This window comes from Leucopleurus acutus (genome assembly GCF_964270905.1).
Source record: "Leucopleurus acutus genome assembly, chromosome: 3".
Classification (NCBI taxonomy): domain Eukaryota; kingdom Metazoa; phylum Chordata; class Mammalia; order Artiodactyla; family Delphinidae; genus Leucopleurus; species Leucopleurus acutus.
In genome coordinates, this window is record NC_139145.1 from 175,713,228 (window position 1) to 175,736,079 (window position 22,852).

Below are 22,852 nucleotides of genomic sequence, written 5' to 3' on the forward strand. Positions count from 1 at the left end.
GCGCCGCCGCCACCGCCGCAGCCTCAGCCCTCCGCCGCGCCCGCGCTTCGAACTTGCCGCGCGCAGCGTCCCGCCCCCTGACCCGGAAGCGCCGGCGCCGGCGGGCGGGTCACTTCCGGTCTCGGCGCCCGCTTCCGGCGCGATCCCGCAAGCTCCGCGGCGAGGCGGGCGGAGAACCAGGGCCGGGGGTCGGCGGCCACGGTGCGGCAGGACTCGCTGCTGCCCTCGGCGCCGTCGCCATGGGCAAGAAGCACAAGAAGCATAAGGCCGAGTGGCGCTCGTCGTACGAGGGTGAGGCGGCGGACGCGCTTTGTGACGCCGGGAGGGCGGACGGGCGGGCGTTCGAGGCGGCGGGGATCCCGGGGACGAGAGCGGGGGTCCGGGGCGCGCCTCTCAAGCGTCCGTCTAGCTCTGGCCGCATCCTGGAGAGAAGCGCTGAGCACCTCTGTGGTTCTTCGTCCGTGTTTCCCGAGGTCTTCTCCCGCCTTTCCCGCCTGTGCCCTGGTCCGGCAGCCCCTGGTCCCGGTGTCAGGGACGCCGCACGGGGACTGCTGCAGGACAGGAAGGGGGTGACCACAGGCCAGGACCTGGGGGTAGAGGATTGTGCGCCTGGGCCCCAGGCGTGGTCTGGCTCCTCCCCCCTGACAGTGACCCAGAGATCTCCCTGCAGCCCCCTGAGAATGTCTGTGGGCGAGAGGGAGGGAGCACCCCACCTGTCTTTGCCCCCAGCAGCATCTTTCGCTGTTGGTTTTGGCATTCCCCTGCTGTCCACCTGAGCTTAGCCGATCCCCGCACCTTCCTGGGCCTCTGTGTCCTCCCCATGACACCCCACCCTGGGCCCACCACGCTGCCGACAGGGCAGCAGTATGCACCTCTGAGCGCCCTGAGCACACACGGTGAAGGTCGCCCGCGTGTCCACAGACTATGCAGACAAGCCTTTGGAGAAGCCCCTGAAGCTGGTGCTCAAGGTTGGAGGAAGTGAAGTGACAGAGCTCTCAGGGTCCGGCCACGACTCCAGTTACTACGATGACAGGTCAGACCACGAGCGAGAGAGGCACAAGGAGAAGAAGAAGAAAAAAAAGAAAAAGTCGGAGAAGGAGAAGCACCTTGACGATGAAGAAAGAAGGAAGCGAAAGGTGAGCGAGGGCGGCCAAAACCCCTGGGGGGCAGGTGGAGCGAGGGCTTCCTGGCCTCCGGAAGCGAGTGTTCTGTTTCTCGTAGGGTGTAGGGTGCGCCGTGCAGAGGTCGGTTGCTTCAGTTTTGGCTGTTTGCGCATCTTTTCTTGTCTGGCCCCTGGGGGGCGGGTCTTTGAAGGGTGGTGGCCTGGAGTAAGAAGGGGCTCTGGAAGAGGGCTTTTCTCTCTTAGCTTTCCCTGAGGAACGCGAGGTCTGTTAACAAGCACTTCATTGCTCTCGCTGCCTTGACCCTGCCTCACAGGAAGAGAAGAAGCGGAAGCGGGAAAAGGAACACTGTGACACAGAGGGAGAGGCGGACGACTTTGATCCGGGGAAGAAGGTGGAGGTGGAGCCGCCCCCCGACCGGCCTGTCCGAGCGTGCCGGACACAGCCAGGCAAGTGGCGGCGTTTTCAGAGACGTCCTGGAGCTTCGGAGCTTGTCGCTGTGAACTAGTGGTTGGCATCTGCCCTTCAGCTCTTGGGAGAAGCATAGGAAGGAAGGAACAGCATTTTCTCTCCCAGGGCCTGACACAGAGTAGCTGGATGGACCTAAAGTTCTTGCCATCCTCTTGAACTCCTAGAGCAGGGCTTGGCCCACCACTGCTGGCCTTTTTTTTTAAAGCCCAGGAGCTAATGAGAAGCTCATTGTGGACGGGAGGAGGCTAGTGCTGGTATCAGTTATTCAGGACATCATTCCCCCTGGGAGCTATGCTGGCTGCAGCAGAGGAAGGCTTCTGGAGTGCTCGGGACGCTCTGATTTGTGCGTGGTCGCTTCCCTCAGAGGCTGTCAGGTTGTCAGGAGGTGCTGGACTGGAGGCGGGTTTGTCCTGCAGGTGTTTCTTCCTTGGCTTGGGGTCTGGCCACCTTTGAGTTGCCGGGGTGGGGGCAGGGGAGGTACTGTATTGCAGTGTGGGGTTGCTGCTTCCTGGCAACACCCTCTCCTGCGGGAGTCATTGCTGTAGGGAGCAGGTAGGACTCAGGGCCCTTGGGCCTGCTGTGGAGCAGAGAAGGTCAGGCACAGAGCATCAGTGCCTCAGATGAACGCGCCTGAAGTTACTACAGTTACTAGTACTTGCTGGCTTAATCTGCCCAACGGCCTGTTGGAGATCATACGTTTAGCACCTGCCCCGGTGTACCTGAAAAACTCCCGACCAGACGATGCTCTCTTGGACCTGTCCTGATCACTCTCAAGAGCGTCACTCTTGGGACCCGCAGGTCTGCACTCGTGTTGCCCTTCAGCCCAGAAGTGAGCCATTTCCCCAAGGAGCCCTGGTTGCTTGGTGGAGAACAGCATTCAGAATGCCAGATCTGGGCGCTGGGTGTGGGCCTTGGGGGACAAAGCTAGGGAGGACCATTTAATACATACTCTTGCGGAAGGAAGCCTGTACCGACATCTGCGTTCACATTCCCTGAAAACCGTGTTTTTCACGCTGTGGGCCCAGAGACGTGGTTAACAATTGGAGTCCTCACGGGAACTCTCATTTTTATCCCCGTTTTACAGATAAACAGAGGCGTGCCCAGAAGTTTAGGCCCGTAAACGATATCAAGTACAATGATATCGGTGCATGCAGGGTCAGCTTCTATGTCCAGAGCCGTCGTCTGCTGCTTCATACCTTGTGTGGAATGTCCCAGGCCCAGGAGTGATGGGGGCTGGAGACAGGGTGATGAGTGACGGCTCTACATCACTGTTAGAGAGGGGTGTTGGCAGTCTGAGGGGTTTAGGGGACCAGTGCTGTGGGTGCCCTTTTTCACCCTGCTGAGCTTTGCGGGATCTGCTTATCTTTTTTTTTTTTTTTTTTTTTTTTTTGTGATATGCGGCCCTCTCACTGTTGTGGCCTCTCCCACTGCGGAGTGCTGGCTCAGCGGCCATGGCTCACGGGCCCAGCCGCTCCACGGCATGTGGGATCTTCCCGGACCGGGGCACGAACCCGTGTCCCCTGCATCGGCAGGCGGACTCTCAACCACTGCGCCACCAGGGAAGCCCCCTGCTTATCTTTATATCCAGTTCTCATTTGAACCCCAAACATTGTAGAACAAGAAATAGATAAATATTACGAAATGGGAGTTTGCTTTCTGGTGAAGTGATACGAAAATCCTTTTGTTCAATTTTATTTTTTTACTTTTGAAATCGTCAGCTGAAAATGAGAGCACGCCTATTCAGCAACTACTAGAGCATTTCCTCCGCCAGCTCCAGAGGTAAAGAGCTTTTCTAAAGGGTTTGTGCTAGGGGACATCTGAGGTGTCTTCTCTCTCTGGTGTTCTTGCCTCACCCCTGCCACCTGTAAAGCAGGCCCTTCACCTTCACTGGGTAGCGCTCAGTCGGGGCGGTGGGGCACTGCCATGTGGGAGCAGAGCTGGGAGGGCTCCAGAACACCTCCTTCATCTCCTCTGAGTCTGCACCGGGCGCCAGACTCCCTGATGTAGAGTCATGGCAGGAGCCGGGATGGTAGTTTGGGAATTTTCAGTGTATCCAAAATACCACATTTTAAAGAGCATGAATTTTATTTGGTATTTCTAAGAAACAAATCTTAAAATCTGGTTAATTGTGTCCGATTTTTAACTGGGAGGGGTTTTGTTTAGAAATTTAGATCTCAGGGTTTCCAGTTTAAACAAACATGTCTGTGTTTTCAGAAAAGATCCTCATGGGTTCTTTGCTTTCCCTGTCACGGATGCAATTGCTCCTGGATACTCAATGATAATAAAACACCCGATGGATTTTGGCACAATGAGAGACAAAATTGTAGCTAACGAATACAAGTCAGTCACGGAATTTAAGGTAAATTCACTTCAGCTCCTGAAGTAATTGTTAGGAGGCTCCATGTGTCTTCATGTGCAGTAGACGCTGCGTACATCTTAGGTTGTTTCCAGTTCCAAGTTTTCGTGGGTGCTTCTACGTTGGGTTGACGTTTCGCCAGCATAGGGGCTGGTTGTACTTTTCTCAGTATTTTGGTCTAGAAGCTGGCCTGTATGTTGCGTGCTAGTAGACGTGTTTCTTTTTAAGTTACTGTTTTTGCGTAAACGGACATGTTGGGTCAAGCGAGGATGTGTTCGTTTTGACCTGGCCCCAGAATGGGTATTTTTAGAAACATAATTTTCCTTATCTTAGTAACCGGGAGTTTAAATTTTTTAGGATAACAGATCTTCACGTCTCCTGACGACTCTGTTCCTAACTCCCTGTTTCTCAGCACTGGCTGTGAAAGGGAAAAATTGCTTATTGGCTTTCAGGTTTGGGGGAAGATCAAAACAAATGCTTGACAACATTGACAATAATGTCACTTAGAAAAAGGCTTTAGGTTTTTTAGGTTCCGTTAACTTCGGAAAAGCTTGGCTTTTCTGTTTGTATTTACTGGAGACCTTACTTACTGAAAGGGTTTGCTGACCTGCAGAAACAGCACAACAGACTAAAGGGAAGGTGGGAGAAAAGGAAAGTTTTCATAGGAAGGTCAGGCACTACTCCTGTGGGCAGGTGGTTAATAATAATCCATGTCCTAGAGGCGACCTGTCTACCTGCAGGCCCCTAATTTGGTCACTCACCCAGTGACAAAGCCAAGACGTGTCCTCCAGAGAGTGTTCTGAGCCTGTCACAGTTGGGCCTTGTGACAGAGGGACTTTATGGCCTCGGTCCCAGCCCTGGGGACACCGGCACCGTGACTTGGTAAGGACTCCAGGTGGTACATGCTGCGTTAGCAGTCGTCCATCCTGAGGTCTGACTCACCTGTGACAGGTGTACCCTAAGGAATTTGGCTAGGTGGTAAAATGCTGATATTTCCAAGCATTTACCTTTATTGTAAGTTTTTCACTAAGGCTCTTCTTTATTTTAGGGGAAAATGTTTTTCTAATCGTACTAGAGTCACTGTCCGTAGACAGAATTTTAAATCCTACGGAAAAATCCCAGAGAGAGGACATGCCCACCTCTCAGTTAATCCCTCTGCTTTTGCTTAAAAGAACTGGTTGTTGGTTTTTGTTCCTATTAATGTCTGAGTTCCTTCCAAAGAGAGGGAACAGGGTGGGTCAGGAAGGAAGCAGAGGGAACCAGCATTTTACTCCTGTGAAATGTGTGTGTCACGTTCAGAAAGAAGTTACACACTTTGGCAAGCTTCTCACTGGAATATTTTTCATACAAGTAAAGACCGATGAACAATTATGAAAATTTCTCAGAGTTTTTAAAAAGTACTCTCTAATTACTCAGCCATAAAAAAAGAATGAAATATTACCATTGGCAGCAACATGGATAAACCTAGAGACGATCATACTTAGTGAAGTGAGTCAGAGACAAATGTTACATGACATCACTTGTGGAGTGTAAAAAATGTAACAGTCTATGTACAAGACAGCAGCAGACTCACAGGCATAGAAAACAAACTTACAGTTACCAAAGGGGACAGGCATGGGGGGGAGCATAAATTTGGACTTTGGGACTAACAGTTACAGACTATTATATATAAAAAACAGATAGGCGACAAGGATTTACTACATAGAACAGGGAACTATATGCTCAATATCTTAATAGTAGTCCATAGTGGAAAATCATCTGTGGAAGTTCATATAAATTAACAAAGGTTACTCCTTGAATTAGAGAGCCAAATTGTTTTCCACTCTGTTTCAGCCACTTCCGGCCTCTTGATAGAAACCTCAACTCTTTGTTGTTATCTGTGGTGTTTCAAACTTGATGCATTCTTTTTTCTTTTCAGGCAGATTTCAAACTGATGTGTGATAATGCAATGACGTACAACAGACCGGACACCGTGTACTACAAGTTAGCTAAGAAGATCCTCCACGCGGGCTTTAAGATGATGAGCAAAGTAAGGGACCCTCTAACAGCGAGCGAGGAGCCTCGGCTGTGAGCGTCCTCCTCCACGATCCTTGTGCTAAACAGAAGCTCACAGTGACTGACATGCTTCCATCCATCCGCCCCTGGCCACGGCGTGGACCCTCTGCTCTAGGGCAGCCCCCCAGCCAGCCGCCCCCCCCACGCCCCTCTCCTGCAGGCGCTCTCTGCTCTCCGCTCCTGCCCCAGCTGCAGGTCTCGCGTAGGGTTGGTGCAGAGTTCCGGAGCTGTTGGTCTCACTGGGTCGCAGCCTGCGTTGCGGGCTTGTTTTACGTGGTTGCCTCTCTGAATCCAGACAGCCATCCCGGGCATCCCAGGTGGCTTCCCCGACCTCTCCCGTGAGCCAGGCTGCATGCATCACGCATCTAGGACCAGTGCCTTGGGCCTGACCAGCCCATGGGTGAGGTGCATCCCTGCCAGCTCTGAGCACTCCCGGCCAATTGGCACGCCCTTTGGTGCCGCACCCCGTGGCAGCTTAGCTGTTAGGCCAGGTGGGGCTGTGGCCACCCATCCCATCCCATCGTCATGGTGCCTTGGCCGGAGGGAGAGGTAAAGTCCCTGCTGCTCTGTCCTTTCTGATTCTAGGAGCGGCTGTTAGCTTTGAAGCGCAGCATGTCGTTTATGCAGGACATGGATTTTTCTCAGCAGGCAGCTCTTTTGGGCAACGAAGATACAGCCGTCGAGGAGCCTGTTCCTGAAGTTGTGCCCGTACAAGTAGAAACTGCTAAGAAATCCAAAAGGCCGAGTAGAGAAGTCATCAGGTACAGGACCGCCCGCCATGGGGGCCAGGGCTCTGTGGGGAGCAGGTGACGAGCTGGGCCTCGCGGGTCTGTGCAGCTGCCGTGGGCAGGCTGCCTGCGTTGCTGGCGGGAGAGTTTGCTCTTTGGAAGCCGAGGGCCATGTTTGTAGCCCCCGGGCTTTCAAGGCAGCTGGGACAGGCCCTGGACCCTGTGTTCAGAGGGAGGCGACCCTTCTTCCCTGCCCACCTTGGGAATGAGGTGGCCGCGGTGGGTGCAGGGAGTGTCAGAAGACCCCGAGCCCCGGGGTCAGTTGTGAGGGGCGCGGCTCTGCTCTGTGACCCACACTCTCCGCGTGCCAGTGCACAGTGACTTGTCCTGGAGGAGAGTCACTGTCACTCTGACGGACCCCCGCCGGCCGGCCAGCCACACACACGCTCTGTTCCAGGTGTGGTTTGGCTCTGCGGTGTCCACTGCTGACCGGTCGCTGCTGTTCCCACACTCATGCTCTGTGAATATTTGCTGACCCCTCACTCCCAGGACATGCCCTCCTGCGTAGGACGCGCATTGGCGACCTGGGCTTGCCCGTTGCAGGCTCTGCGCGCGTGTGCTGCTTCGGGCAGACAGCTGCGAGAGGGCGGGCTCCGCGCGCCGGTTGCTGTGAGCCTGGGCCTGAGCGAGGGCCTTCCGCAGGCTCGAGAGCCCCAGGAGGGCTCACCCCAGCCCCACAGTTCCTTGCAGGGGCTCAGCGCCTCTGCTTCTAGAGCCTTCCACCGGGAGGGGGTGGGGGGCGCCTCCCTCGGGCGCTGGCAGTCCGCTTTTCCTCTGCCTCTGCGGTCTTAGGCGCCCTGGGTCCTGGGGGTCTCTCCAGCCCAGGCTCACTGCCAGCGCCCCAGCCCCGCGTGGGATTGTCACTTTTTTACTGGCGCCTCGAGTGGCACTAACCCGTGAGGCCCCTGTTGCTCTTAAAGTGACCGAAACGCGTAGCCGAGACACAAGAAACGTGGAGCATCTGCTTGGCTTGTGCTTTCTCGTCTTAGCGGAAGCGTCGGAAGTAGAAGGAAGGGAGTTACAGTGCGCTCTGCGCTGCCCTGTGCCGCGCCCTGGCGTGGCATGAGGGACGGACCGTGGGGATGAGGGGTGAGTGTGCCCACGTGCGGCCCGTTGACTCCTGCCTGTTTCTGCCTCATAGCTGCATGTTCGAGCCGGAAGGAAACGCCTGCAGCCTGACCGACAGCACCGCGGAGGAGCACGTCCTGGCCTTGGTGGAGCACGCGGCCGACGAGGCCCGGGACAGGATCAACCGGCTGGTCCCCGGTGGCAAGGTAGCACTCCCGAACGGGATGGCTGTGTTTCTGCCAGGACAGTGGCACGGCCGTCACGAGCGAGAGGTTAGCCGGTCATTATGAGCATGTGGTCGGAGTCCCGCTGGTGTCCGGGCGGCGCTGTTGTCACCGGAGGGGTCAGCTCCTCGTCCCCACTGGCCGTGGTAGCCTGCTGGCCGGTCTCCCGGAGGGCAGGGGGGGACTCCAAGGGCACCTCAAGGACAGGAGGGGTGTGGTTGTGTGCGGGCCGCCTGCCCGCAGGGGCGCTAACCTCTGTCCCCGGGCCGAGGCCAAGCCGGCCAGGACTCTCCGCTGTAGGTGAATCCTTTCCCCTGTGTGCTCACGTGTCTGTGACCCAGGTGTGAGCCTGTGCAGAGGGCTGCTGGTCCTCACGAGGGGGCCCTGCCCTCCTCTGAGCACCTTCTCTCTCAAACACAAGGTGTCCTCCATCCGTGCATCCGATAGAAATAGCGTGAATCACACACGTGTGCGGCTTTAAACCTCCTAGTAGTCGCATTAGCAAGGACACAGATGAGATTAACCCTAGTGTTTAGTTTGACGTGATATGTCTAAAATTTTATTTCAACGTGCAGTCTGTGTAAAGACGTATTACAGCTTTACTTTGTTTTTTTGGTACTAAGTCTGGGAAACATGCGTTGGAATTTACATTTTACATAAAGTAGTTTGAAGTGGTAACAATTTGGATGTGTCGCCTTATATGAAATACGTTACATTTTACGCCACGTGTTTCTTTTTATTTCCAACGTGCCTTCTAGAAAGTTTGAAGTTGCCCGTGTGGCTCACGTGATAGTTCTTTCTGTTGAGCTCGCTTGTCTGCACTCCTGTGGCCTTTCAGCCCTGGAGTCAGCATTTCTCTAAGGAGCCCTGGTTCCCTAGCAGAGAGCGGCATCCCAGACCTAGACCTGGGCCCTGGTGGACAGAGCTAGGAAGGCCCCGTCCGTCCGTACAGCCTGTACTGACGTCCGTGTTTACGTTCACTGAACACCGAGTTTTCACACGGAAACGTTCAATTCCGTCCAACACCAGTGGGTCTGCTTTGCTTTTCCCCCTTACAGTTTCACAGTTCCACCGTGAGAAACCCGACTTACGTCGCCTCTCCATCCCCCTCTACCCCGTGCCCTACTCACCCTGCTCGGACGCTGGGCCCCTCGCACACACGGACCCACACGGCAGCCTCCCCTTCCTGGGCCCTCCCGACAGCCTGTGCAGGGGCTGCTCTTGCGCGCAGGCTGGTTTTCAAACGGAGATGAGTTCCCACGGGCGTCAGAGGTGGATCTCGGGTCTCCTTGACCAGGCCCCGACGCAGCTCGCTGTGCTCGGGCCTCTGACTGCTGGAAAAGGCTGTTTCTAGGGTTCGCTCTCTGTCTTCAAAGCTCCTGTTTGGAGCCCATCCCAGAAGTTCTGCGATCGCACACGTGTGCACGTGGCCTTTGTTCACAGGGAAACGAGTAACTTCGTGGCCTTTTAGGATTCAGGCCGCCCTCGGAGGCCTCTGTTCTGTTGGTGCCTCGGTGGAGCCCTGGGCCAGGGGGCCGGGGCCATCCGGAGAGCGGGCGCTCAGGCGTGCTTCCTTGCAGATGGGCTACCTGAAGAAGAACGGGGACGGGAGCCTGCTCTACAGCGTGGTCAACACGGCCGAGCCGGATGCAGACGGTGGGCGGCTCACACGCGCTTCCCTCACCTCTGTCCCGTTCAGTGACCTTGCACCTCACTGCCTGCCCGAGATGCCCCTTTTCCCTGGTCACGACGCTGTGGTGAAGTGTAGATAAAGGCGTGTCCAGTCTCCCACACAGCGGGACGCAAATGTGGTCAGTGGACCGCGGGCGGCCGTCCAGTGGGGCCGGAGATGCTGGTCAGACCTTTCGGACCAAGGGCCCCAAGCCCCAAGCGCTTGGGGTCGCGCTCCCCAAAGCTGCAGCAAGGCCCTGGGAGCTGGGTTTGCTTCACAGCCCAGCTGAGGCTCCTCTGTTGGAACCGGGGCACTGAGCTCTGCCCGCCCTCGAGGCTAGAACGAGGCAGGCGTCTGCCCCACACGACCTGCCTGGCAGCTGCATCAGGGAAGCTTTCGAAGGAGGCAGGAGCTTCCTTGAAGGGAGGGTCCATCCAACCTGTGCGGCCACGGCTGTGGTCTTTAAAGTACTTTTACACTTTTCCATCTTCTGGAAAAGTATCTCAAAGGCTTGTCACACACACGCAGCAGGTGAAACACCCCCCTTGTTCTCACCTGCGTGGATGTGGGACGGCTCTCACGGCCCAGCGTGCCCCTCGGTGCTTCCCCGCCACCGCCAAGATGAGCAGGGTCGCTCAGTGTCCTCCGATGGATGAGGGGACAGGCGCTGGCCACTGCTTTTGACCTTCAGTTGGAGTGAATCATAACGTTCTCGTTAGAAGAGAACAGGCGAGCTGGTCAGCACTTAGCAAGAGAACATGAGGTTGAGGTTCAGCTTGGGGCTTTGAAGGGTCCTGCTCAGGTCACGTGAGCAGCCTGAAGGGCGAATTCAGCGTAGGAATTGCCCTCAGGCGCTCTGTTGCTCTTGTGACACGTGGCCCGAGGTCTCTCGGAGGTGGTGAGCGGTAGCGTGGGTTTGGGAAGGTTATGTTGCCCTGTGGTGGGCAGACCGCTGGCCTGTCGTCATGAGAGCTGGGGCACTAAGGTGAGATCACGGTGCAGCTGAGACGAGAGAAAGGCAGCCAGCTTGGTAGATCGGCTGTAGATGGGCACAGGGAGCCCCCGGGCCCGCCCTCCTGCGTGCACCCATCACTGCCTGGGGCTGGGGGCTCCGTCACCTGCTCACGGCCCTGGTGCCCTTGCAGAGGAGGAGACGCACCCGGTGGACCTGAGCGCGCTGTCCAGCAAGCTGCTGCCCGGCTTCACCGCGCTGGGCTTCAGGGAGGAGCGGAGGAGCAGAGGTGAGCGCCCCAGGGCCCCCGGCTCACCGTGTGGGCGCCACGTCCGGGCCTGGTTTGGAACCTCATCTTACAGGTCAGGTCCCGGGAAGTGCTGGGAATCAGGAGCCCACCGGGCAGGTGGGCAGGTGCCGCCTCTGCCGCTGGGGGGGCGGGGCCTGCACGTGGCAGCCGCCTGCGTGTGCGGTTTACGTTTCCTCCAACAAGCTGTCACGCTTCATCTGTCGGAGGGCTCGCGAGACTGCCTGCAGCGGGGACCCTGCGCGAAGGGCGGGAGGACGCGTGGGGCTCACGCTGGGCTCCCTGGCTTGTGCGGCTCCTGCGTGACCTCCCCGTCCTCGGAGGACGCGGCGTGGGCGTGGCGAGGCGCAGCGGCGGTGGCGCAGGGTCGCGGGGCGTGGCCCGCGTGTGCCCGCAGCCCTGACGCCGCCCTCCCCCGCCCCCCCAGTCACCTTCCTGTCCGGTGCCAGCACTGCCCTGTCCACGCACAACAACTCAGTGTTCGGCGACTTGAAGTGCGACGAGGTGGAGCTGCTGTACTCGGCCTACGGAGACGAGACGGGTGTGCAGTGCGCGCTGAGGTGGGCGGCGGCGCGGCCTTTGCGGGCAGGGCTGGGGTGGGGGCCGGGTTGTTTCCAGTAGACCTCCGCGGCCACCGCAGGCGGCCCTGAAGCTCGGGTCACTCGCTTGGTCGGGATTTGGAGGTGATGACGGTCCAGGCCGGAGCCACGGGAGCCCGTGTGTGGGACGGCCGTGCGCCGTCACGGGGAGCCGGGGTCGCGGCTGTCCTAAAGAGGGTCTCGTGGCTGCGCGACGGCTCCGGCCGCCAGAACAAAGCGGCTCGCACAGCACACACTCACGGTCTCCAGTCCTGGAGGCGGGAAGCCGAGGTGCAGGTGCGGGCAGGGCAGCTCCTCCCGGGGCCTCTCTCGCCGGCGTGCAGACAGCCGTCCCCCGCACCCTCCCCCGGCTTCCCTCTGCGCGTCTGCGTCCTGAGCTCCCTTCCTCTGGGGACACCAAGGTTAGGCCCCCCCCAAAGACCTGGTTTTAACTTAATCACCTTTAAATTTTAAAGGCCGCATCTCAAAATACAGTTACGTTCTGAGGTACAGGGGCTCAGGGCCTCAACGTGTGAGTTTTGGGAACGCGGTTCAGCCCCAGCTGTGATTAAAATTAGGGATAGAGTATTGCATTTCTATAGGGCTGTTTTCGTATTTTTTGTTTTCTGAGACAACGTGAAAGTGGATCATGCTTTTAGAATTTTCGTGGCTTCCTATGGGGAAAGTAACGATTTTGCTAGTCTCTGAGAAATAGAGTCTTCCCATATCAGATCTTTGTTTTATTCCAAAGAGAATATGGAATATCTTTGAAGCGCACACAACAAGAAATCAGTTAGCTCCTAACACAGTAAATGAATACCTAACTCTGATTTTTGTGCGGAAACAGAAGTGGAGGTAAAGAAGCGAGGAGGAAGCTGCAGGTGGGAGGCTCGTGTCCCGAGCGGTTGGCCCTCTCCTCGGCTCAGCTCTGGGGGGACCACTCCCCATGGTTCAGGCAGCAAGTGCAGCTGGCACGAGCTCGCCCCTGGCGAGCTCAATATATGACCTTCCACGAGCTCCTGGAAGGCCTACGGATCCCGGGCCGCCTGAACAGCCCAGGAAGCAGGCCGCGCCCTTCGCGGTGCCAGCGCCCCTTCTCCCCCGGGAGAGCTGCTGCTCAGCCCTGCTCCCCACCCCAAGGCTCCTGGTGGAGACCCTCCAGGCCCGCGGCCCTCCCTGCCCCACGTGAGGGCCTCTGCAGTCCGGGGCCCCTGCTGGGACTTGGCCTGGCTCTGCGGCTTGGGCTGTGGGTTCTGTTCCCGGCCTCCTTTCCAAATTTGCTGTTTCGTCTTGTTTTGGATTTTCAAGCATTCACACGGTCCAGAGATCAAAATGACACTCAGGGTGCACGTGGGGAGTCTTGCTCCCGTACCTGCCGCCCCGCTCCCCAGCGTGGAGCCCTCCGCAGCACGCTCTCCTCAGTCTCCCTGTGTTTCTAAATCCAAAACGCGCAGATAGGAGTGTGCTGCTTTTGTGAAAGCTAGCGTGAGCTGTACCGGGATGCGGATACGTGTTCTTCACTTTGCTCTTTAACTCTTCTGGGTCCCGGGCCGCTCTGATGAAGACTGTTCTTCACTCCCCAAACCGCTGCACCTGGAGGGCTGTAGCGCTCAGCGAGAGCCTGTCCTGTGGGGGGGTGTCTGAGGGGCGTGCAGCCAGGATGGGGCGTGGGCACGGAGGGCGGCTTCCAGCCTGTTCTCTCGCGGCCCCTCCCAGCCTGCAGGAGTTTGTGAAGGATGCCGGGAGCTACAGCAAGAAGCTGGTGGATGACCTCCTGGACCAGATCACGGGCGGGGACCACTCACGGATGCTCTTCCAGCTGAGGCAGGTGGGTGCGCTGGGCCACTCCTGTGCCCGCCAGACTGGGCGCTAGGGGATGTGCTGTTTTTAGGTGGTCGGTGGCTGTTTCTCCCTCACTGGTTATTATTTATTCTTTGTTTTTACTTTAGTCAATTATCTTTCGAGAAATTTACAGAGTTTCTCTCTGTCTGGCAGGTATTCTCCATCACTCTCTAGACCTACATTTCTTTCATCTGCTGTCACTTTCCTTCATCCTGAAAACTTTCCTTTGAAGTTTCTTAAAGGACAGATTTGCTGGCTGCGAATTTACTCAGCTTTTTCTTTATCTGAAAAGTGTCTTCGTTTTCCTTCGTTTTTGAAAGTCACCTTCCCGGTGTGGAATTATAGGGTGACATTTTAGCCTCTACTTAAAATGGTCACTTACTCGCTTTGTTTCTGAGGAAGTGTCTGCAGTCATTTTTATCTTTGTTTTCTGTTTTTAATGTGTCTTTTTTTGGTCAAGATCAAGGATTGGCAAATTTGGGCCCATAAGCTAATAATGTTTTTTGCAGTTTTTGAAGATTTAAAAGAAAAAAAGAAAAACGTGCTACAGACCGTGCGTGACCACAAAGCTTCAGATATTTGCTCTCCAGCCATTTGGAGAAAAAGTGCTGCCTGTTGCTCTAGATACTTGAAAATTATAGTTTCTATAACTGACTTACATCCGTTTACTTTTGGTGTTTTTTCGTGTGCTTTTCTTGTCTTTATTCTGCTTAACATTTGGTGAGCTTCTTGGGCTTCTCGGTGTATAGTTTCCATCAAACTCGGAATATTTTCAGCCTTTATTTCTTCAAATATCGTTTTTCTTCTTTGTGTGTGAAGTCTAGATTGTGCTTTTATTTCTTTATCATTTTTTTATTGAAGTATAGTTGATGTGCAATGTTATGTAAGTTTCAGGTATATAATACAGTGATTCACAATTTTTAAAGTTTATATTCCATTCCCAGTTACTATAAAATATTGGCTCTATTCCCCGTGTTGCACAGTACATCCTTGTAGCTTATTTGTGCAGAGTAGTTTGTACCTCTTACTCCCCTATCTAGCCCCTCCCCCTTCCCTCTCCCCACTGGTTACCACTAGTTTGTTCTCTGTATCTGTGAGTCTGCTTCTTTTTTGTTGTATTCACTGGTTTGTTTTGTTTTTTAGGTTACAAATATAAGTGATAACACACAGTATTTGTGTTTCTTTGACTTACCTCACGTAGCATAAAATCCTCCAAGTCCATCCATGTTATTGCCAGTCGCAAAATTTCGTTCTATTTTATGGCTAAGTCGTACTTCGTTGTATGTATATGTGTGTATGTGTGTGTGTGTGTATATATATATATATATCTATATATATACGCACACACACACATGCACGCACCCATATACACCACATCTTTTTTATCCATTCATCTGTTGATGGACACTTAGGTTGCTTCCATGTCTTGGCAAACGTAAATAATCTTCTGTGAACATTGGAGTGCACGTATCTTTTCGAATTTGTATATATTTTGGATCTATACCCAGAAGTGGAATTGCTGGATCACATGGTAGTTCTGTTTTTAGTTTTCTTGAGAAATCTCCATACTGTTTTCCGTAGTGGCTGCACCAATGTACATTGCCACCAACAGTGTAGGAGGGTTCCCTTTTCTCCATGCCCTCTCCAGCATTTGTTACTTGATGACAGCCGCTCTGACAGGTGTGAGGTGATCTCATTTTGGTTTTGATTTGCATTTCCCTGATGATTAGCGACGTTGAGCATCTTTTCATGTGCCTGTTGGCCATCTGTAAGTCTTCTTTGGAGAAATGTCTGTTTAATTCTTCTGCCCATTTCTTAACTGGGTGGGTTGTTTTTCTGATGTTGAATTGTGTGAGCTGTTTATGTATTTGGGGTATTAATCCCTATTGGTCATATCACCTGCAAATATTTTTTCCATTCAGTAGGTTGTCTTTTTGTTTTGTTTATAGTTTCCTTTGCTGTGCAAAAGCTTTTAGTTTAATTAGGTCTCATTTGTTTATTTTTGCTTTTATTTTCTTTGCTTTAGGAGACAGATCCAAAAACAAAACTATTGCTACGATTTATATCAATGTTCTGCTTATGTTTTTTTCTAGGAGTTTTATGGTTTCTGGTCTTACACTTAGGTCTTTAATCCATTTTGAGTTTATTTTTGTATGTGGTGTTAGGTAGTGTTCTGATTTCATTCTTTTACATGTAGCTGTCCAATTGTCCCAGCACCACTTGTTGCACAGACTGTCCTTTCTTGCATTGGAAGAAGTAATATGGTTAAAACGGCCATGCTATCCAAGGCAGTCCACAGATTCAGTGCAATCCCTATCAAAATACCAGTGGCATTTTTCACAAAACTGGAACAAATAATTTAAAAATTGATATGGAAACACGAAAGACCCCGAATAGCCAAAGCAATCTTGAGACAGAATAGCTGGAGGTATCATACTCCCAGACTTTAGACTGTACTACAAAGATAGAGTAATCAAAACAGTGTGGTATTGGCACAAAAACAGACACACAGATCAGTGGAACAGAATAGAGAGCCCAGCAATAAACTCACCCGCTTATGGCCAATTTATGACAAAGAAGGCAAGAACAGTTTGATCAATTTTCTGAATGAACTGTGTTCAGAGTGGCATAATTTCAGATGTGCCAAAGCATAAATAACATCCACTAATGAAATATATACGTCAGCAGAAGTTTATGTGAGGAAACAGATGTTAAAATAATGGCAGTATTTATTTTTCTGCTTAAGAGTTGTGAAGCTTTTAACACAAGCGAGTCTCAGAAACATCATCTTGAGCAAAAGATCGCAGATGGAGAGTGTGCAGGCTGAGTAACCTTCTAGGTTCATCCACAGAACTAGGGTGGTTTCACACAGTGCTCCTGCCAGGCCACAGGACACGGCTCAGTGCAACCTTTGTGCTTGGTCAGAGTGGCGGTCACAGGGGTGGTCAAGTGTGCGCCCTCCCCTGGTGCTGAGCAGGCCAGAGAGAAGGGTGCCTGGCCTGTGGCCCCATCCCTGCGAGGGCGGTGGTACCACAGGCGTCGTGCTCTGTCGGGATCCAGCTGGTCTCTGGATCTCTCTACCTCCTGGGTTAAACCGTCTTCCAGGTTAAACCATTGGCTGTTTTTCCAACGTCTGACTTTCCTCGTTGGTGTTCTGCCCCCAGGGATGCAGACGCAGGTTTGGGTGCTCTCCTTGGTGTCCACCTCACCCCAGGGTGGTCTCGTGAGCCGGGCCCCACGGGCCGCGTGATTCGCAGTGCAGCACGACCCCACGAGGGCCAGCTTGGAGCAGCGGATGAGCCGCGTCCACCTCATGCGTGGGCGACCGGATGAGTGGTTCTGTGTAAAACTGTTGTGGAACACTGGTTCTTGTCTCTTTTGCTTTGCAGAGGAGAAGCGTTCCGACGAAGCCTCTGGATGAAGTAAAGGTGCGTCTCGTGGACAAGTTGGTAGAAACCTAATCGTTTGGGTTCCCGTGAGGACAGTTGTGTTTGGCCTTTGAAATGGTTGAGATATTTTATTTAGAAACTGGCTACGTTGCTGATGAGGAATCTTAAGTGGTGGTCCCCCCATCCCGACTGTGATGACTGGACTGAGGGTGTGGGCACAGCACATTCCTCCAAATTGGACAGAGGGATTCACGGGCTGGAGGGGCGGCCCGCAGGGTGAGCAGGGGTCTTCCGGTCCTCCCAGAAGGTGGGCTCGCCGGCGGACACGTGCTGTCAGCTGGGGCGTCCCGGGGCCTCACCAGCGCCGGGGCGGGCACTCTCTGAGGAAACGCTCCGCGGCGGTCCGGCCATGGTTTCCTCATCCTGCCCTGGGGTGACTTGGAGCACTTGTGGCCCCCAGCTTTGCACACGGCCATGTGGGCAGAGATGCCAGGACTCTGGGCAGGGTGTGGGGGCCTGGACTCCAGGGGTCACCTGGCCTTGGTGACCGGGGGGCCCACCCAGGGCAGAGCGTCAGGTGCCTGTCAGGTGGGGGCCCTTGGATGGGCAGAATTGGAGAAGGTGCCAAGGGCATCTCCCCTGGGTGCACGGGGCAGCCAGGGTTCTGCTCGGGTCTCTGTCTGGGTTACACAGACACGTGTGGGTGCCGGCCTCACACAGTCTGCGAGGAGCTGGGATGGGCTGCAGGCTGCCTTGGGCAGGGACCCGGCCGCTCTGGCCTGCAGCAGGGCCTCCGTGGGTCAGCCCGGAGAAGGAAAGAGAATGCGCTGCTCTGGAATCTGCCGCGTTATCTGTTAAGTTCCTGGAAGGTAGCCTGGCCCTTCAGGTCTTGGGTCTCTCTCAGGTCCCCTCAGCGCCTGTAGGTCCCCAGAGACCAGCCGCCTTCATTGCTGGTCCAGGTACAGGCATCCACTGGGAGCTCACCCCTGGGCTGCGGTGTGGGCTCTTCGGGGTGGACACGACGCGACAGGCCTGGCCTCCCCGTGGCTGGCAGGCCGTTACATCCGTGTCAGCTGCCTCTCCTTTCCTGTCTCACATCGCTTGTCTCCTGCAGGCGGGGGACCCTCTCGGGGATGGTGGCCCCGCCCTGGACTTCATGGCCATGAAGTCCTACTCAGACGTCTCTCTGGACATCTCCGTGCTCGGCTGTCTGGGTAGGTTGTGCCGGGCACCTCCCGGGGGGCAGGGTGGCTCGGCCCTGCCCATTGGCCGCACGATGAAGACCCCCATCCTCAGGACCCCCCAGGTGACTCCAGATGGGGCCCACCTTGGGAATCGTCTGCTGGGGTCCCGCCCCCGCTTAGTGCAGCGGTGTGCTCCCCACCGTCGTGCACGTGTGCCCACTGGGCTGGCCCCATCGGGGAGGATGCCTCTGTGCTCCCGTCGGCTCTTGTGTGCAGACGAGGCCCTCCCAGCCCCTCGTGGCCAGTGGTTTTCATGGTGCATCTCCTCCCCTCCCCCTTCAGACCTGCTGGACGCACTGTGCATCCCCTCGGTGGTCTCGCCCAGGGCAGTTCCCCCAGGGGACCTGTGGCAGCCTCTGGAGACGTCTTTGGCCTCACACTTGGGACCTGGTGCTTCTGGCCTCAAGTAGACAGAGGCCAGAGGTGCTGCTGACCGCCCTGGAGCCCCAGAAGAGCCCCAGCAGGAATGGCCTGGCCTGCGGCTGGGGGCTGGGTCCGGGCCCCGCCTGCTGTTGGAAGCGGACCTCGTCACCCTGTCGTGAAGGGTGTCAGGCAGCCTTGCTCCGTCACGCAGCCTGGCAGGCCCTGCTTCTGGTTGAAGCGCGTCAGACCCTTGGTGTTCAGCGTGGTTGTGGATAGGACTGCGCTCCAGCCTGCCGTCTGGCTGTGTGCTGGTTTCCCAGCGGTTCAGGGGTCCCCAGGACACCCCCAGGTGTGATTCCTTAGGACCCCAGGACTCGGAGGGGCCTGGGGGGGTGTTGCTGCGAGAGACCCGGCCCAGCTGCCAGCGCCCTTCCCACGAGCCCCTGGCCGGAGCTGTGACGACTGGCACCCTCTGCTTGGCCCAGCCCCGGCCCCAGACGCCCAGCAGGAAGGCAGGGGCCCAGGACAAAGCACACCGTGGCCCAGACGGTCTGGCACGGCGCCCCCTCAGTCACTCAGGCGGTGGGAGCCAGCCAGGGGCCGGTCTGGCTTCTGACCAGCTGTTCTCTTTCCTCTCGCGGAGTCTAAGGCTTTCTCCACTTTACCTGGTTGTGGTAGTTTGGTTACAGCAGCCCTGGTTGGTTCTCCTTTAGGTTTATTCTTCACGGGTTGCGTTTCGTCGTTGGGCCTGGGGGTTTGGAGCTGAATGTGGGGAGTCTGGCTGTAGTTCTTCAGCACCCTCCTGAGCCCGACTCTGCCCACCTGCCTTTGGTCTTCTCTCTGCTTGGTTTCGGGCCGTGGCAGGCGGAGTCCTGGGGGCGCTGGGCGCCCTTCAGTCTCCTGGGCTCGCCGTAGCTGCCATTCTTTTCACCCCCAGAAGCTCCACCGACTTTTCCTGCGTCGTCCCCCTCTTGCCTCCGGTCACGTGTCCTTTGCCTTTGGAACACGCGGTGCGTGTTCCTAATCTCTGTCCCCGCATCTCACTCGCAGGGCTCTCCCCCGGTGGGGCTGCGTGTCCCTGTTTCTCTGCCTGCATGTGCGTGGCTGGTGGGATGCGCTGGATTTAGTCGGCGCCTTTGCACGTGCCGGGCGCTGTTCCGATGGTCGTTAGGCAGCTTGGAGCGTCGGGCCCTGTCCAGGTTTTTCTTAGGCCGTCTTAGGGTACAGAGCCAGGTCAGTGCAGGGCGGACGTGGTCCCACCATTAGGCCACGCCCTTCGGGGGGCTTGGGCCGCAGGTGACCACAGCATGTGTGCGGCTCTTGACCCCCCAAGAGGCCACCCTCACACTGGCGCAGGGCAGGCTCGGCCAGGCGTTTGTCGTCCTTGGTGCGTGTGGTGACGAGCGAGCGTGGCTGCGGGTGGACGGGCTGGCCGGCCTCCACATCCCATCGTCCTGTGTGTGCAGGGAAAGTGAAGAAGGAGCTGGACCACGACGACGGCCACCTGAGCCTGGACGAGACCACGAAGCTCCTTCAGGACCTGCAGGAGGCGCAGGCAGAGCGTGGGGGCTCCCGGCCGTCCTCCAACCTCAGCTCCCTGTCCAACGCCTCTGACAGGGACCAACGCCACCTGGGTGAGGCCGCCTCGTGCAGAGTGGCGTGGGCCGCGGCTGGGAGGGCCCTGGCCCCTGGGGTTCCCGGGCCAGGCGGCTGCACTGAGGTGAAGGCTTTGGGTGGGACTCAGTCTAGGGATCTGGGGGCTTGGCCGGAAGGTGCTGCAGGTCCCGTGTCAGGAGGAGCCCCCGGCCGTGGACCTGCCAGCCTCCAGAGTGAGGGATTGGGAACGTTGCTTTCTTTCTGCTGTTCCTACTTGTGGTCCTGAAGCCCCGTGTGGACAAGTGTGTTCCTGCAGGACCCTCGTGTGGGGAGAGCACAGGACCTTGCCTGGCCTGGGAGTCCCCTGGTGAACCAGTGAGGGTGGGTGGGTGTGTCGGGGCCCCGCCCGGACAGTGCGTCTCCTGGCCGCTTGATGGTGCTAGATGAGTCCTCACCCTGCTGTTTCAGTTCCCAGATACAGACACCGAGTTACTCTTTGGATGTAACAGAGCTTGGCGTTCGGGGGAGGGGGCGATGAGTGATCACCTGTAGAGGTTTGGCTAAAACTGTCTTAAGGACCAGCATTTTGGTCCCGTAAACCTTGTGATAAAGGCATGTGAAGGAGGTTCCAGGTGACCCTGGGGCAGCTCCAGATATGAGGGCCCCAAGGTCCTGGTGGACTCAGGGTGACACTGGGGCTCCTCCGGAGCGTGGGATTGTCTGAGGCCCCCGGCCGAGGAGCCTGCCTTCCTGCAGAAGCAGCAGCCCTGCTGCGTGGAGGCTCGGGGCCCCCTTTCTGGGGCCATCGGGTGGCCCATCCCTGGGAGCCACGGCTCGGGGCTGAGGCCCGGGCTCAGCTGACTGCAGCCACGCGGACGTTCGTGTTCAGCACACGTGCATTTGTAGCTTTTAAAGTTGTCCCGTGGAGCAGCGATGCCCCTGAAGGAGGGTCGTGAGCTGCGTGCGTGTGGCAGACCCTGGGGTGACACGTCCCTTCTCTCCCGTGATTGCAGGAAGCCCTTCTCGCCTCAGTGCTGGGGAGCAGCCCGAGGGGACCCACGACCCGTACGAGTTTCTTCAGTCCCCAGAGCCCGCAGCCTCCACAAAGAGCTAGCCCTGTAGGTGGCCTTTGGTTGTTTCTTATTTTGTAAGCTTTTATTTGTATGTACAGAGTTTTTGTCATGAGACGAAAACTTTCATTTTGTCCCCTTTGGCGTGCGGGAAGCAGCCCCGGGAGGTGGTGACTCGTCTGTCGTCATGTTAGCCGCGCTGGGACGCAGCGTTTCTGTGAGTGGTCCTGTGCGTCCTGAAGAGTTGGAGATCACTCGTAAAGGGTGTGTGACCAGATGCTGGGCAGCTGCTGTGGTCTGCCTCTGAGCTTCTCGGTGGCGGTGAAGTCCTCCTCTGTGCCTGTGTGGACGCACCTGTCTGCCCCGCGTCCTCTGGGAGAAGCCCTTGGGAGGCAGACGTGGGTGCGTCTGTCTCTGTTCCCTGCGGCATCCTACACGTTCCCGCCCCACCCGTGCCCCACGTCCCCACGTTTCCCAGGCGGGTCATGGCGGGGGCCGCGTCGGGGCTGGGAGTGAGGGCAGCGTCCCCGTTCTCTGAGCCTTGTGCTGAGAGGGGCGCCCCCTGCTGACAGCTGGCCTGTCCTGCTGGCCGTGGCGAAGGGTTAAGTGTCCGAAAACGCTCTTTGTTCTGGATGTGTTTACTGGAAGCCTGTTTGTATTTGCAGAATGTAAATACAGGTCTTAATAAAAAGATACACAAAGGGTGCCATTACGCGTAGTTATTTACAGCACTGCTAGGTGTCCCCTTTTGCGTGACTTAGTAAAAACCCTCGTCATGCGAGCTGGATGGCATCCCTTCTTCCTAGCCCCGTCTCCTGTGGTCTGCTCCGCATCTGGCCCGGTTCTTGGCACCGCAGTGACGTCCGGGGTCACGCCCATCCCTGCACAGTTTCCCGTTCTGTTCCCTCGCCGTGAAACGTAAAACTGGAGCCTCCGTTACGTCCCGGGGCAGGGTCAGTCCTGGGAGAGGCGTGTGGCCGAGAGGCCAGGGAGCAGGGCTGGCTGCCTCGCTGTCTGGACAGACGAGGATTCCCCGTGAGCACCGGGGAGAGGGGAGACAAGGCATCTCACAGGCGAAGCGTCAGGAGCAGCTGTGGCTGCTGTGAGCAGATGAGTTTATCAGCAGGGCTGGTACGGAGCAGACGCCCGGGGCGGGCTGGAGGGCAGCCGTCCTCCCTACCTACGCGGGGCTGCAGCCCGGCCGCGGAGCCGGGCCCGAACCCTGTGGCTGGCCCTCCACTGCCCTGCAGGCCCCCCCAGCCCCCACCTCAGCCACCGCCCCAGCTGTGGGGAGGCCGGGAGGGGCAGGATCTGGATTTCCACCCTTGGGATGGCAGTGGGCTCTGCCCCCAGCAGGGCTCAGGAGGCCGGGACCCCTGTGCATCCCAGGCGGGGTCCCCACGGTGCAGCCCTGCGGGCGTGGCCTCTCCCTGGCCCGCAGCCGGAGTTCTCCAGTAGACGCCAGTGTGACATGGGGTATATAGCACACGAGGGCAAGGCCGCCGAGACACAGTATGAGTCCCTGGAGCCCAGACTCCCCTGAGGGCGTGGTCTCCACCACAATGGCCGTGTCAGCTGTGAACACAGGAGGCCGGACCCGTGCCTTGGTGCACGCGGCAGGGTGTCCCAGGGACCCGCACTCGCCGGACGGAGTCTGGAGCACACGGTGTACAGGGGAGCCTGCCTTGCCGCTCGGAGCTGCACGCCCGCTGGGAAGGAGGGCCCTCTGACCAAGGCCCCCATGTTTTCGTAAACC

The 22,852-nt window shown here is 56.7% G+C and overlaps 1 protein-coding gene across 4 annotated transcripts; it reads left to right on the top strand.

Moving 5' to 3' along the window:
- The first annotated feature begins 150 nt into the window (after window positions 1–150).
- BRD9 (bromodomain containing 9) lies at window positions 151–21,792 on the top strand. 4 transcript variants are annotated; one of them, XM_082836352.1, is made up of 17 exons: window positions 151–291; window positions 922–1,136; window positions 1,438–1,570; window positions 3,311–3,371; window positions 3,807–3,951; window positions 5,867–5,977; window positions 6,589–6,764; window positions 7,933–8,065; window positions 9,664–9,739; window positions 10,901–10,996; window positions 11,442–11,574; window positions 13,309–13,420; window positions 16,824–16,862; window positions 17,938–18,037; window positions 19,897–20,064; window positions 21,040–21,144; window positions 21,252–21,792. In XM_082836352.1, the coding sequence occupies exons 1-16, from the start codon at window positions 240–242 to the stop codon at window positions 21,138–21,140; spliced, it is 1,851 nt and encodes a 616-aa protein (XP_082692478.1). In that variant the 5' UTR covers window positions 151–239; the 3' UTR covers window positions 21,141–21,144; window positions 21,252–21,792. The 4 variants fall into 4 exon arrangements, with proteins under 4 accessions (XP_082692478.1, XP_082692477.1, XP_082692479.1 ...); XM_082836351.1 differs by having other exon boundaries at window positions 21,255–21,792; XM_082836353.1 differs by having other exon boundaries at window positions 6,649–6,764; window positions 21,255–21,792.
- The last annotated feature ends 1,060 nt before the right edge of the window (window positions 21,793–22,852 follow it).

Bases quoted from the DNA above. Each gene is read 5' to 3' on its own strand.
- BRD9 (XM_082836352.1), top strand. From the start codon at position 240: ATGGGCAAGAAGCACAAGAAGCATAAGGCCGAGTGGCGCTCGTCGTAC. The intron at 1,137-1,437 runs GTGAGCGAGGGC...CCTGCCTCACAG, and splicing joins AAGAAAGAAGGAAGCGAAAG to GAAGAGAAGAAGCGGAAGCG. The intron at 3,372-3,806 runs GTAAAGAGCTTT...CTGTGTTTTCAG, and splicing joins TTCCTCCGCCAGCTCCAGAG to AAAAGATCCTCATGGGTTCT.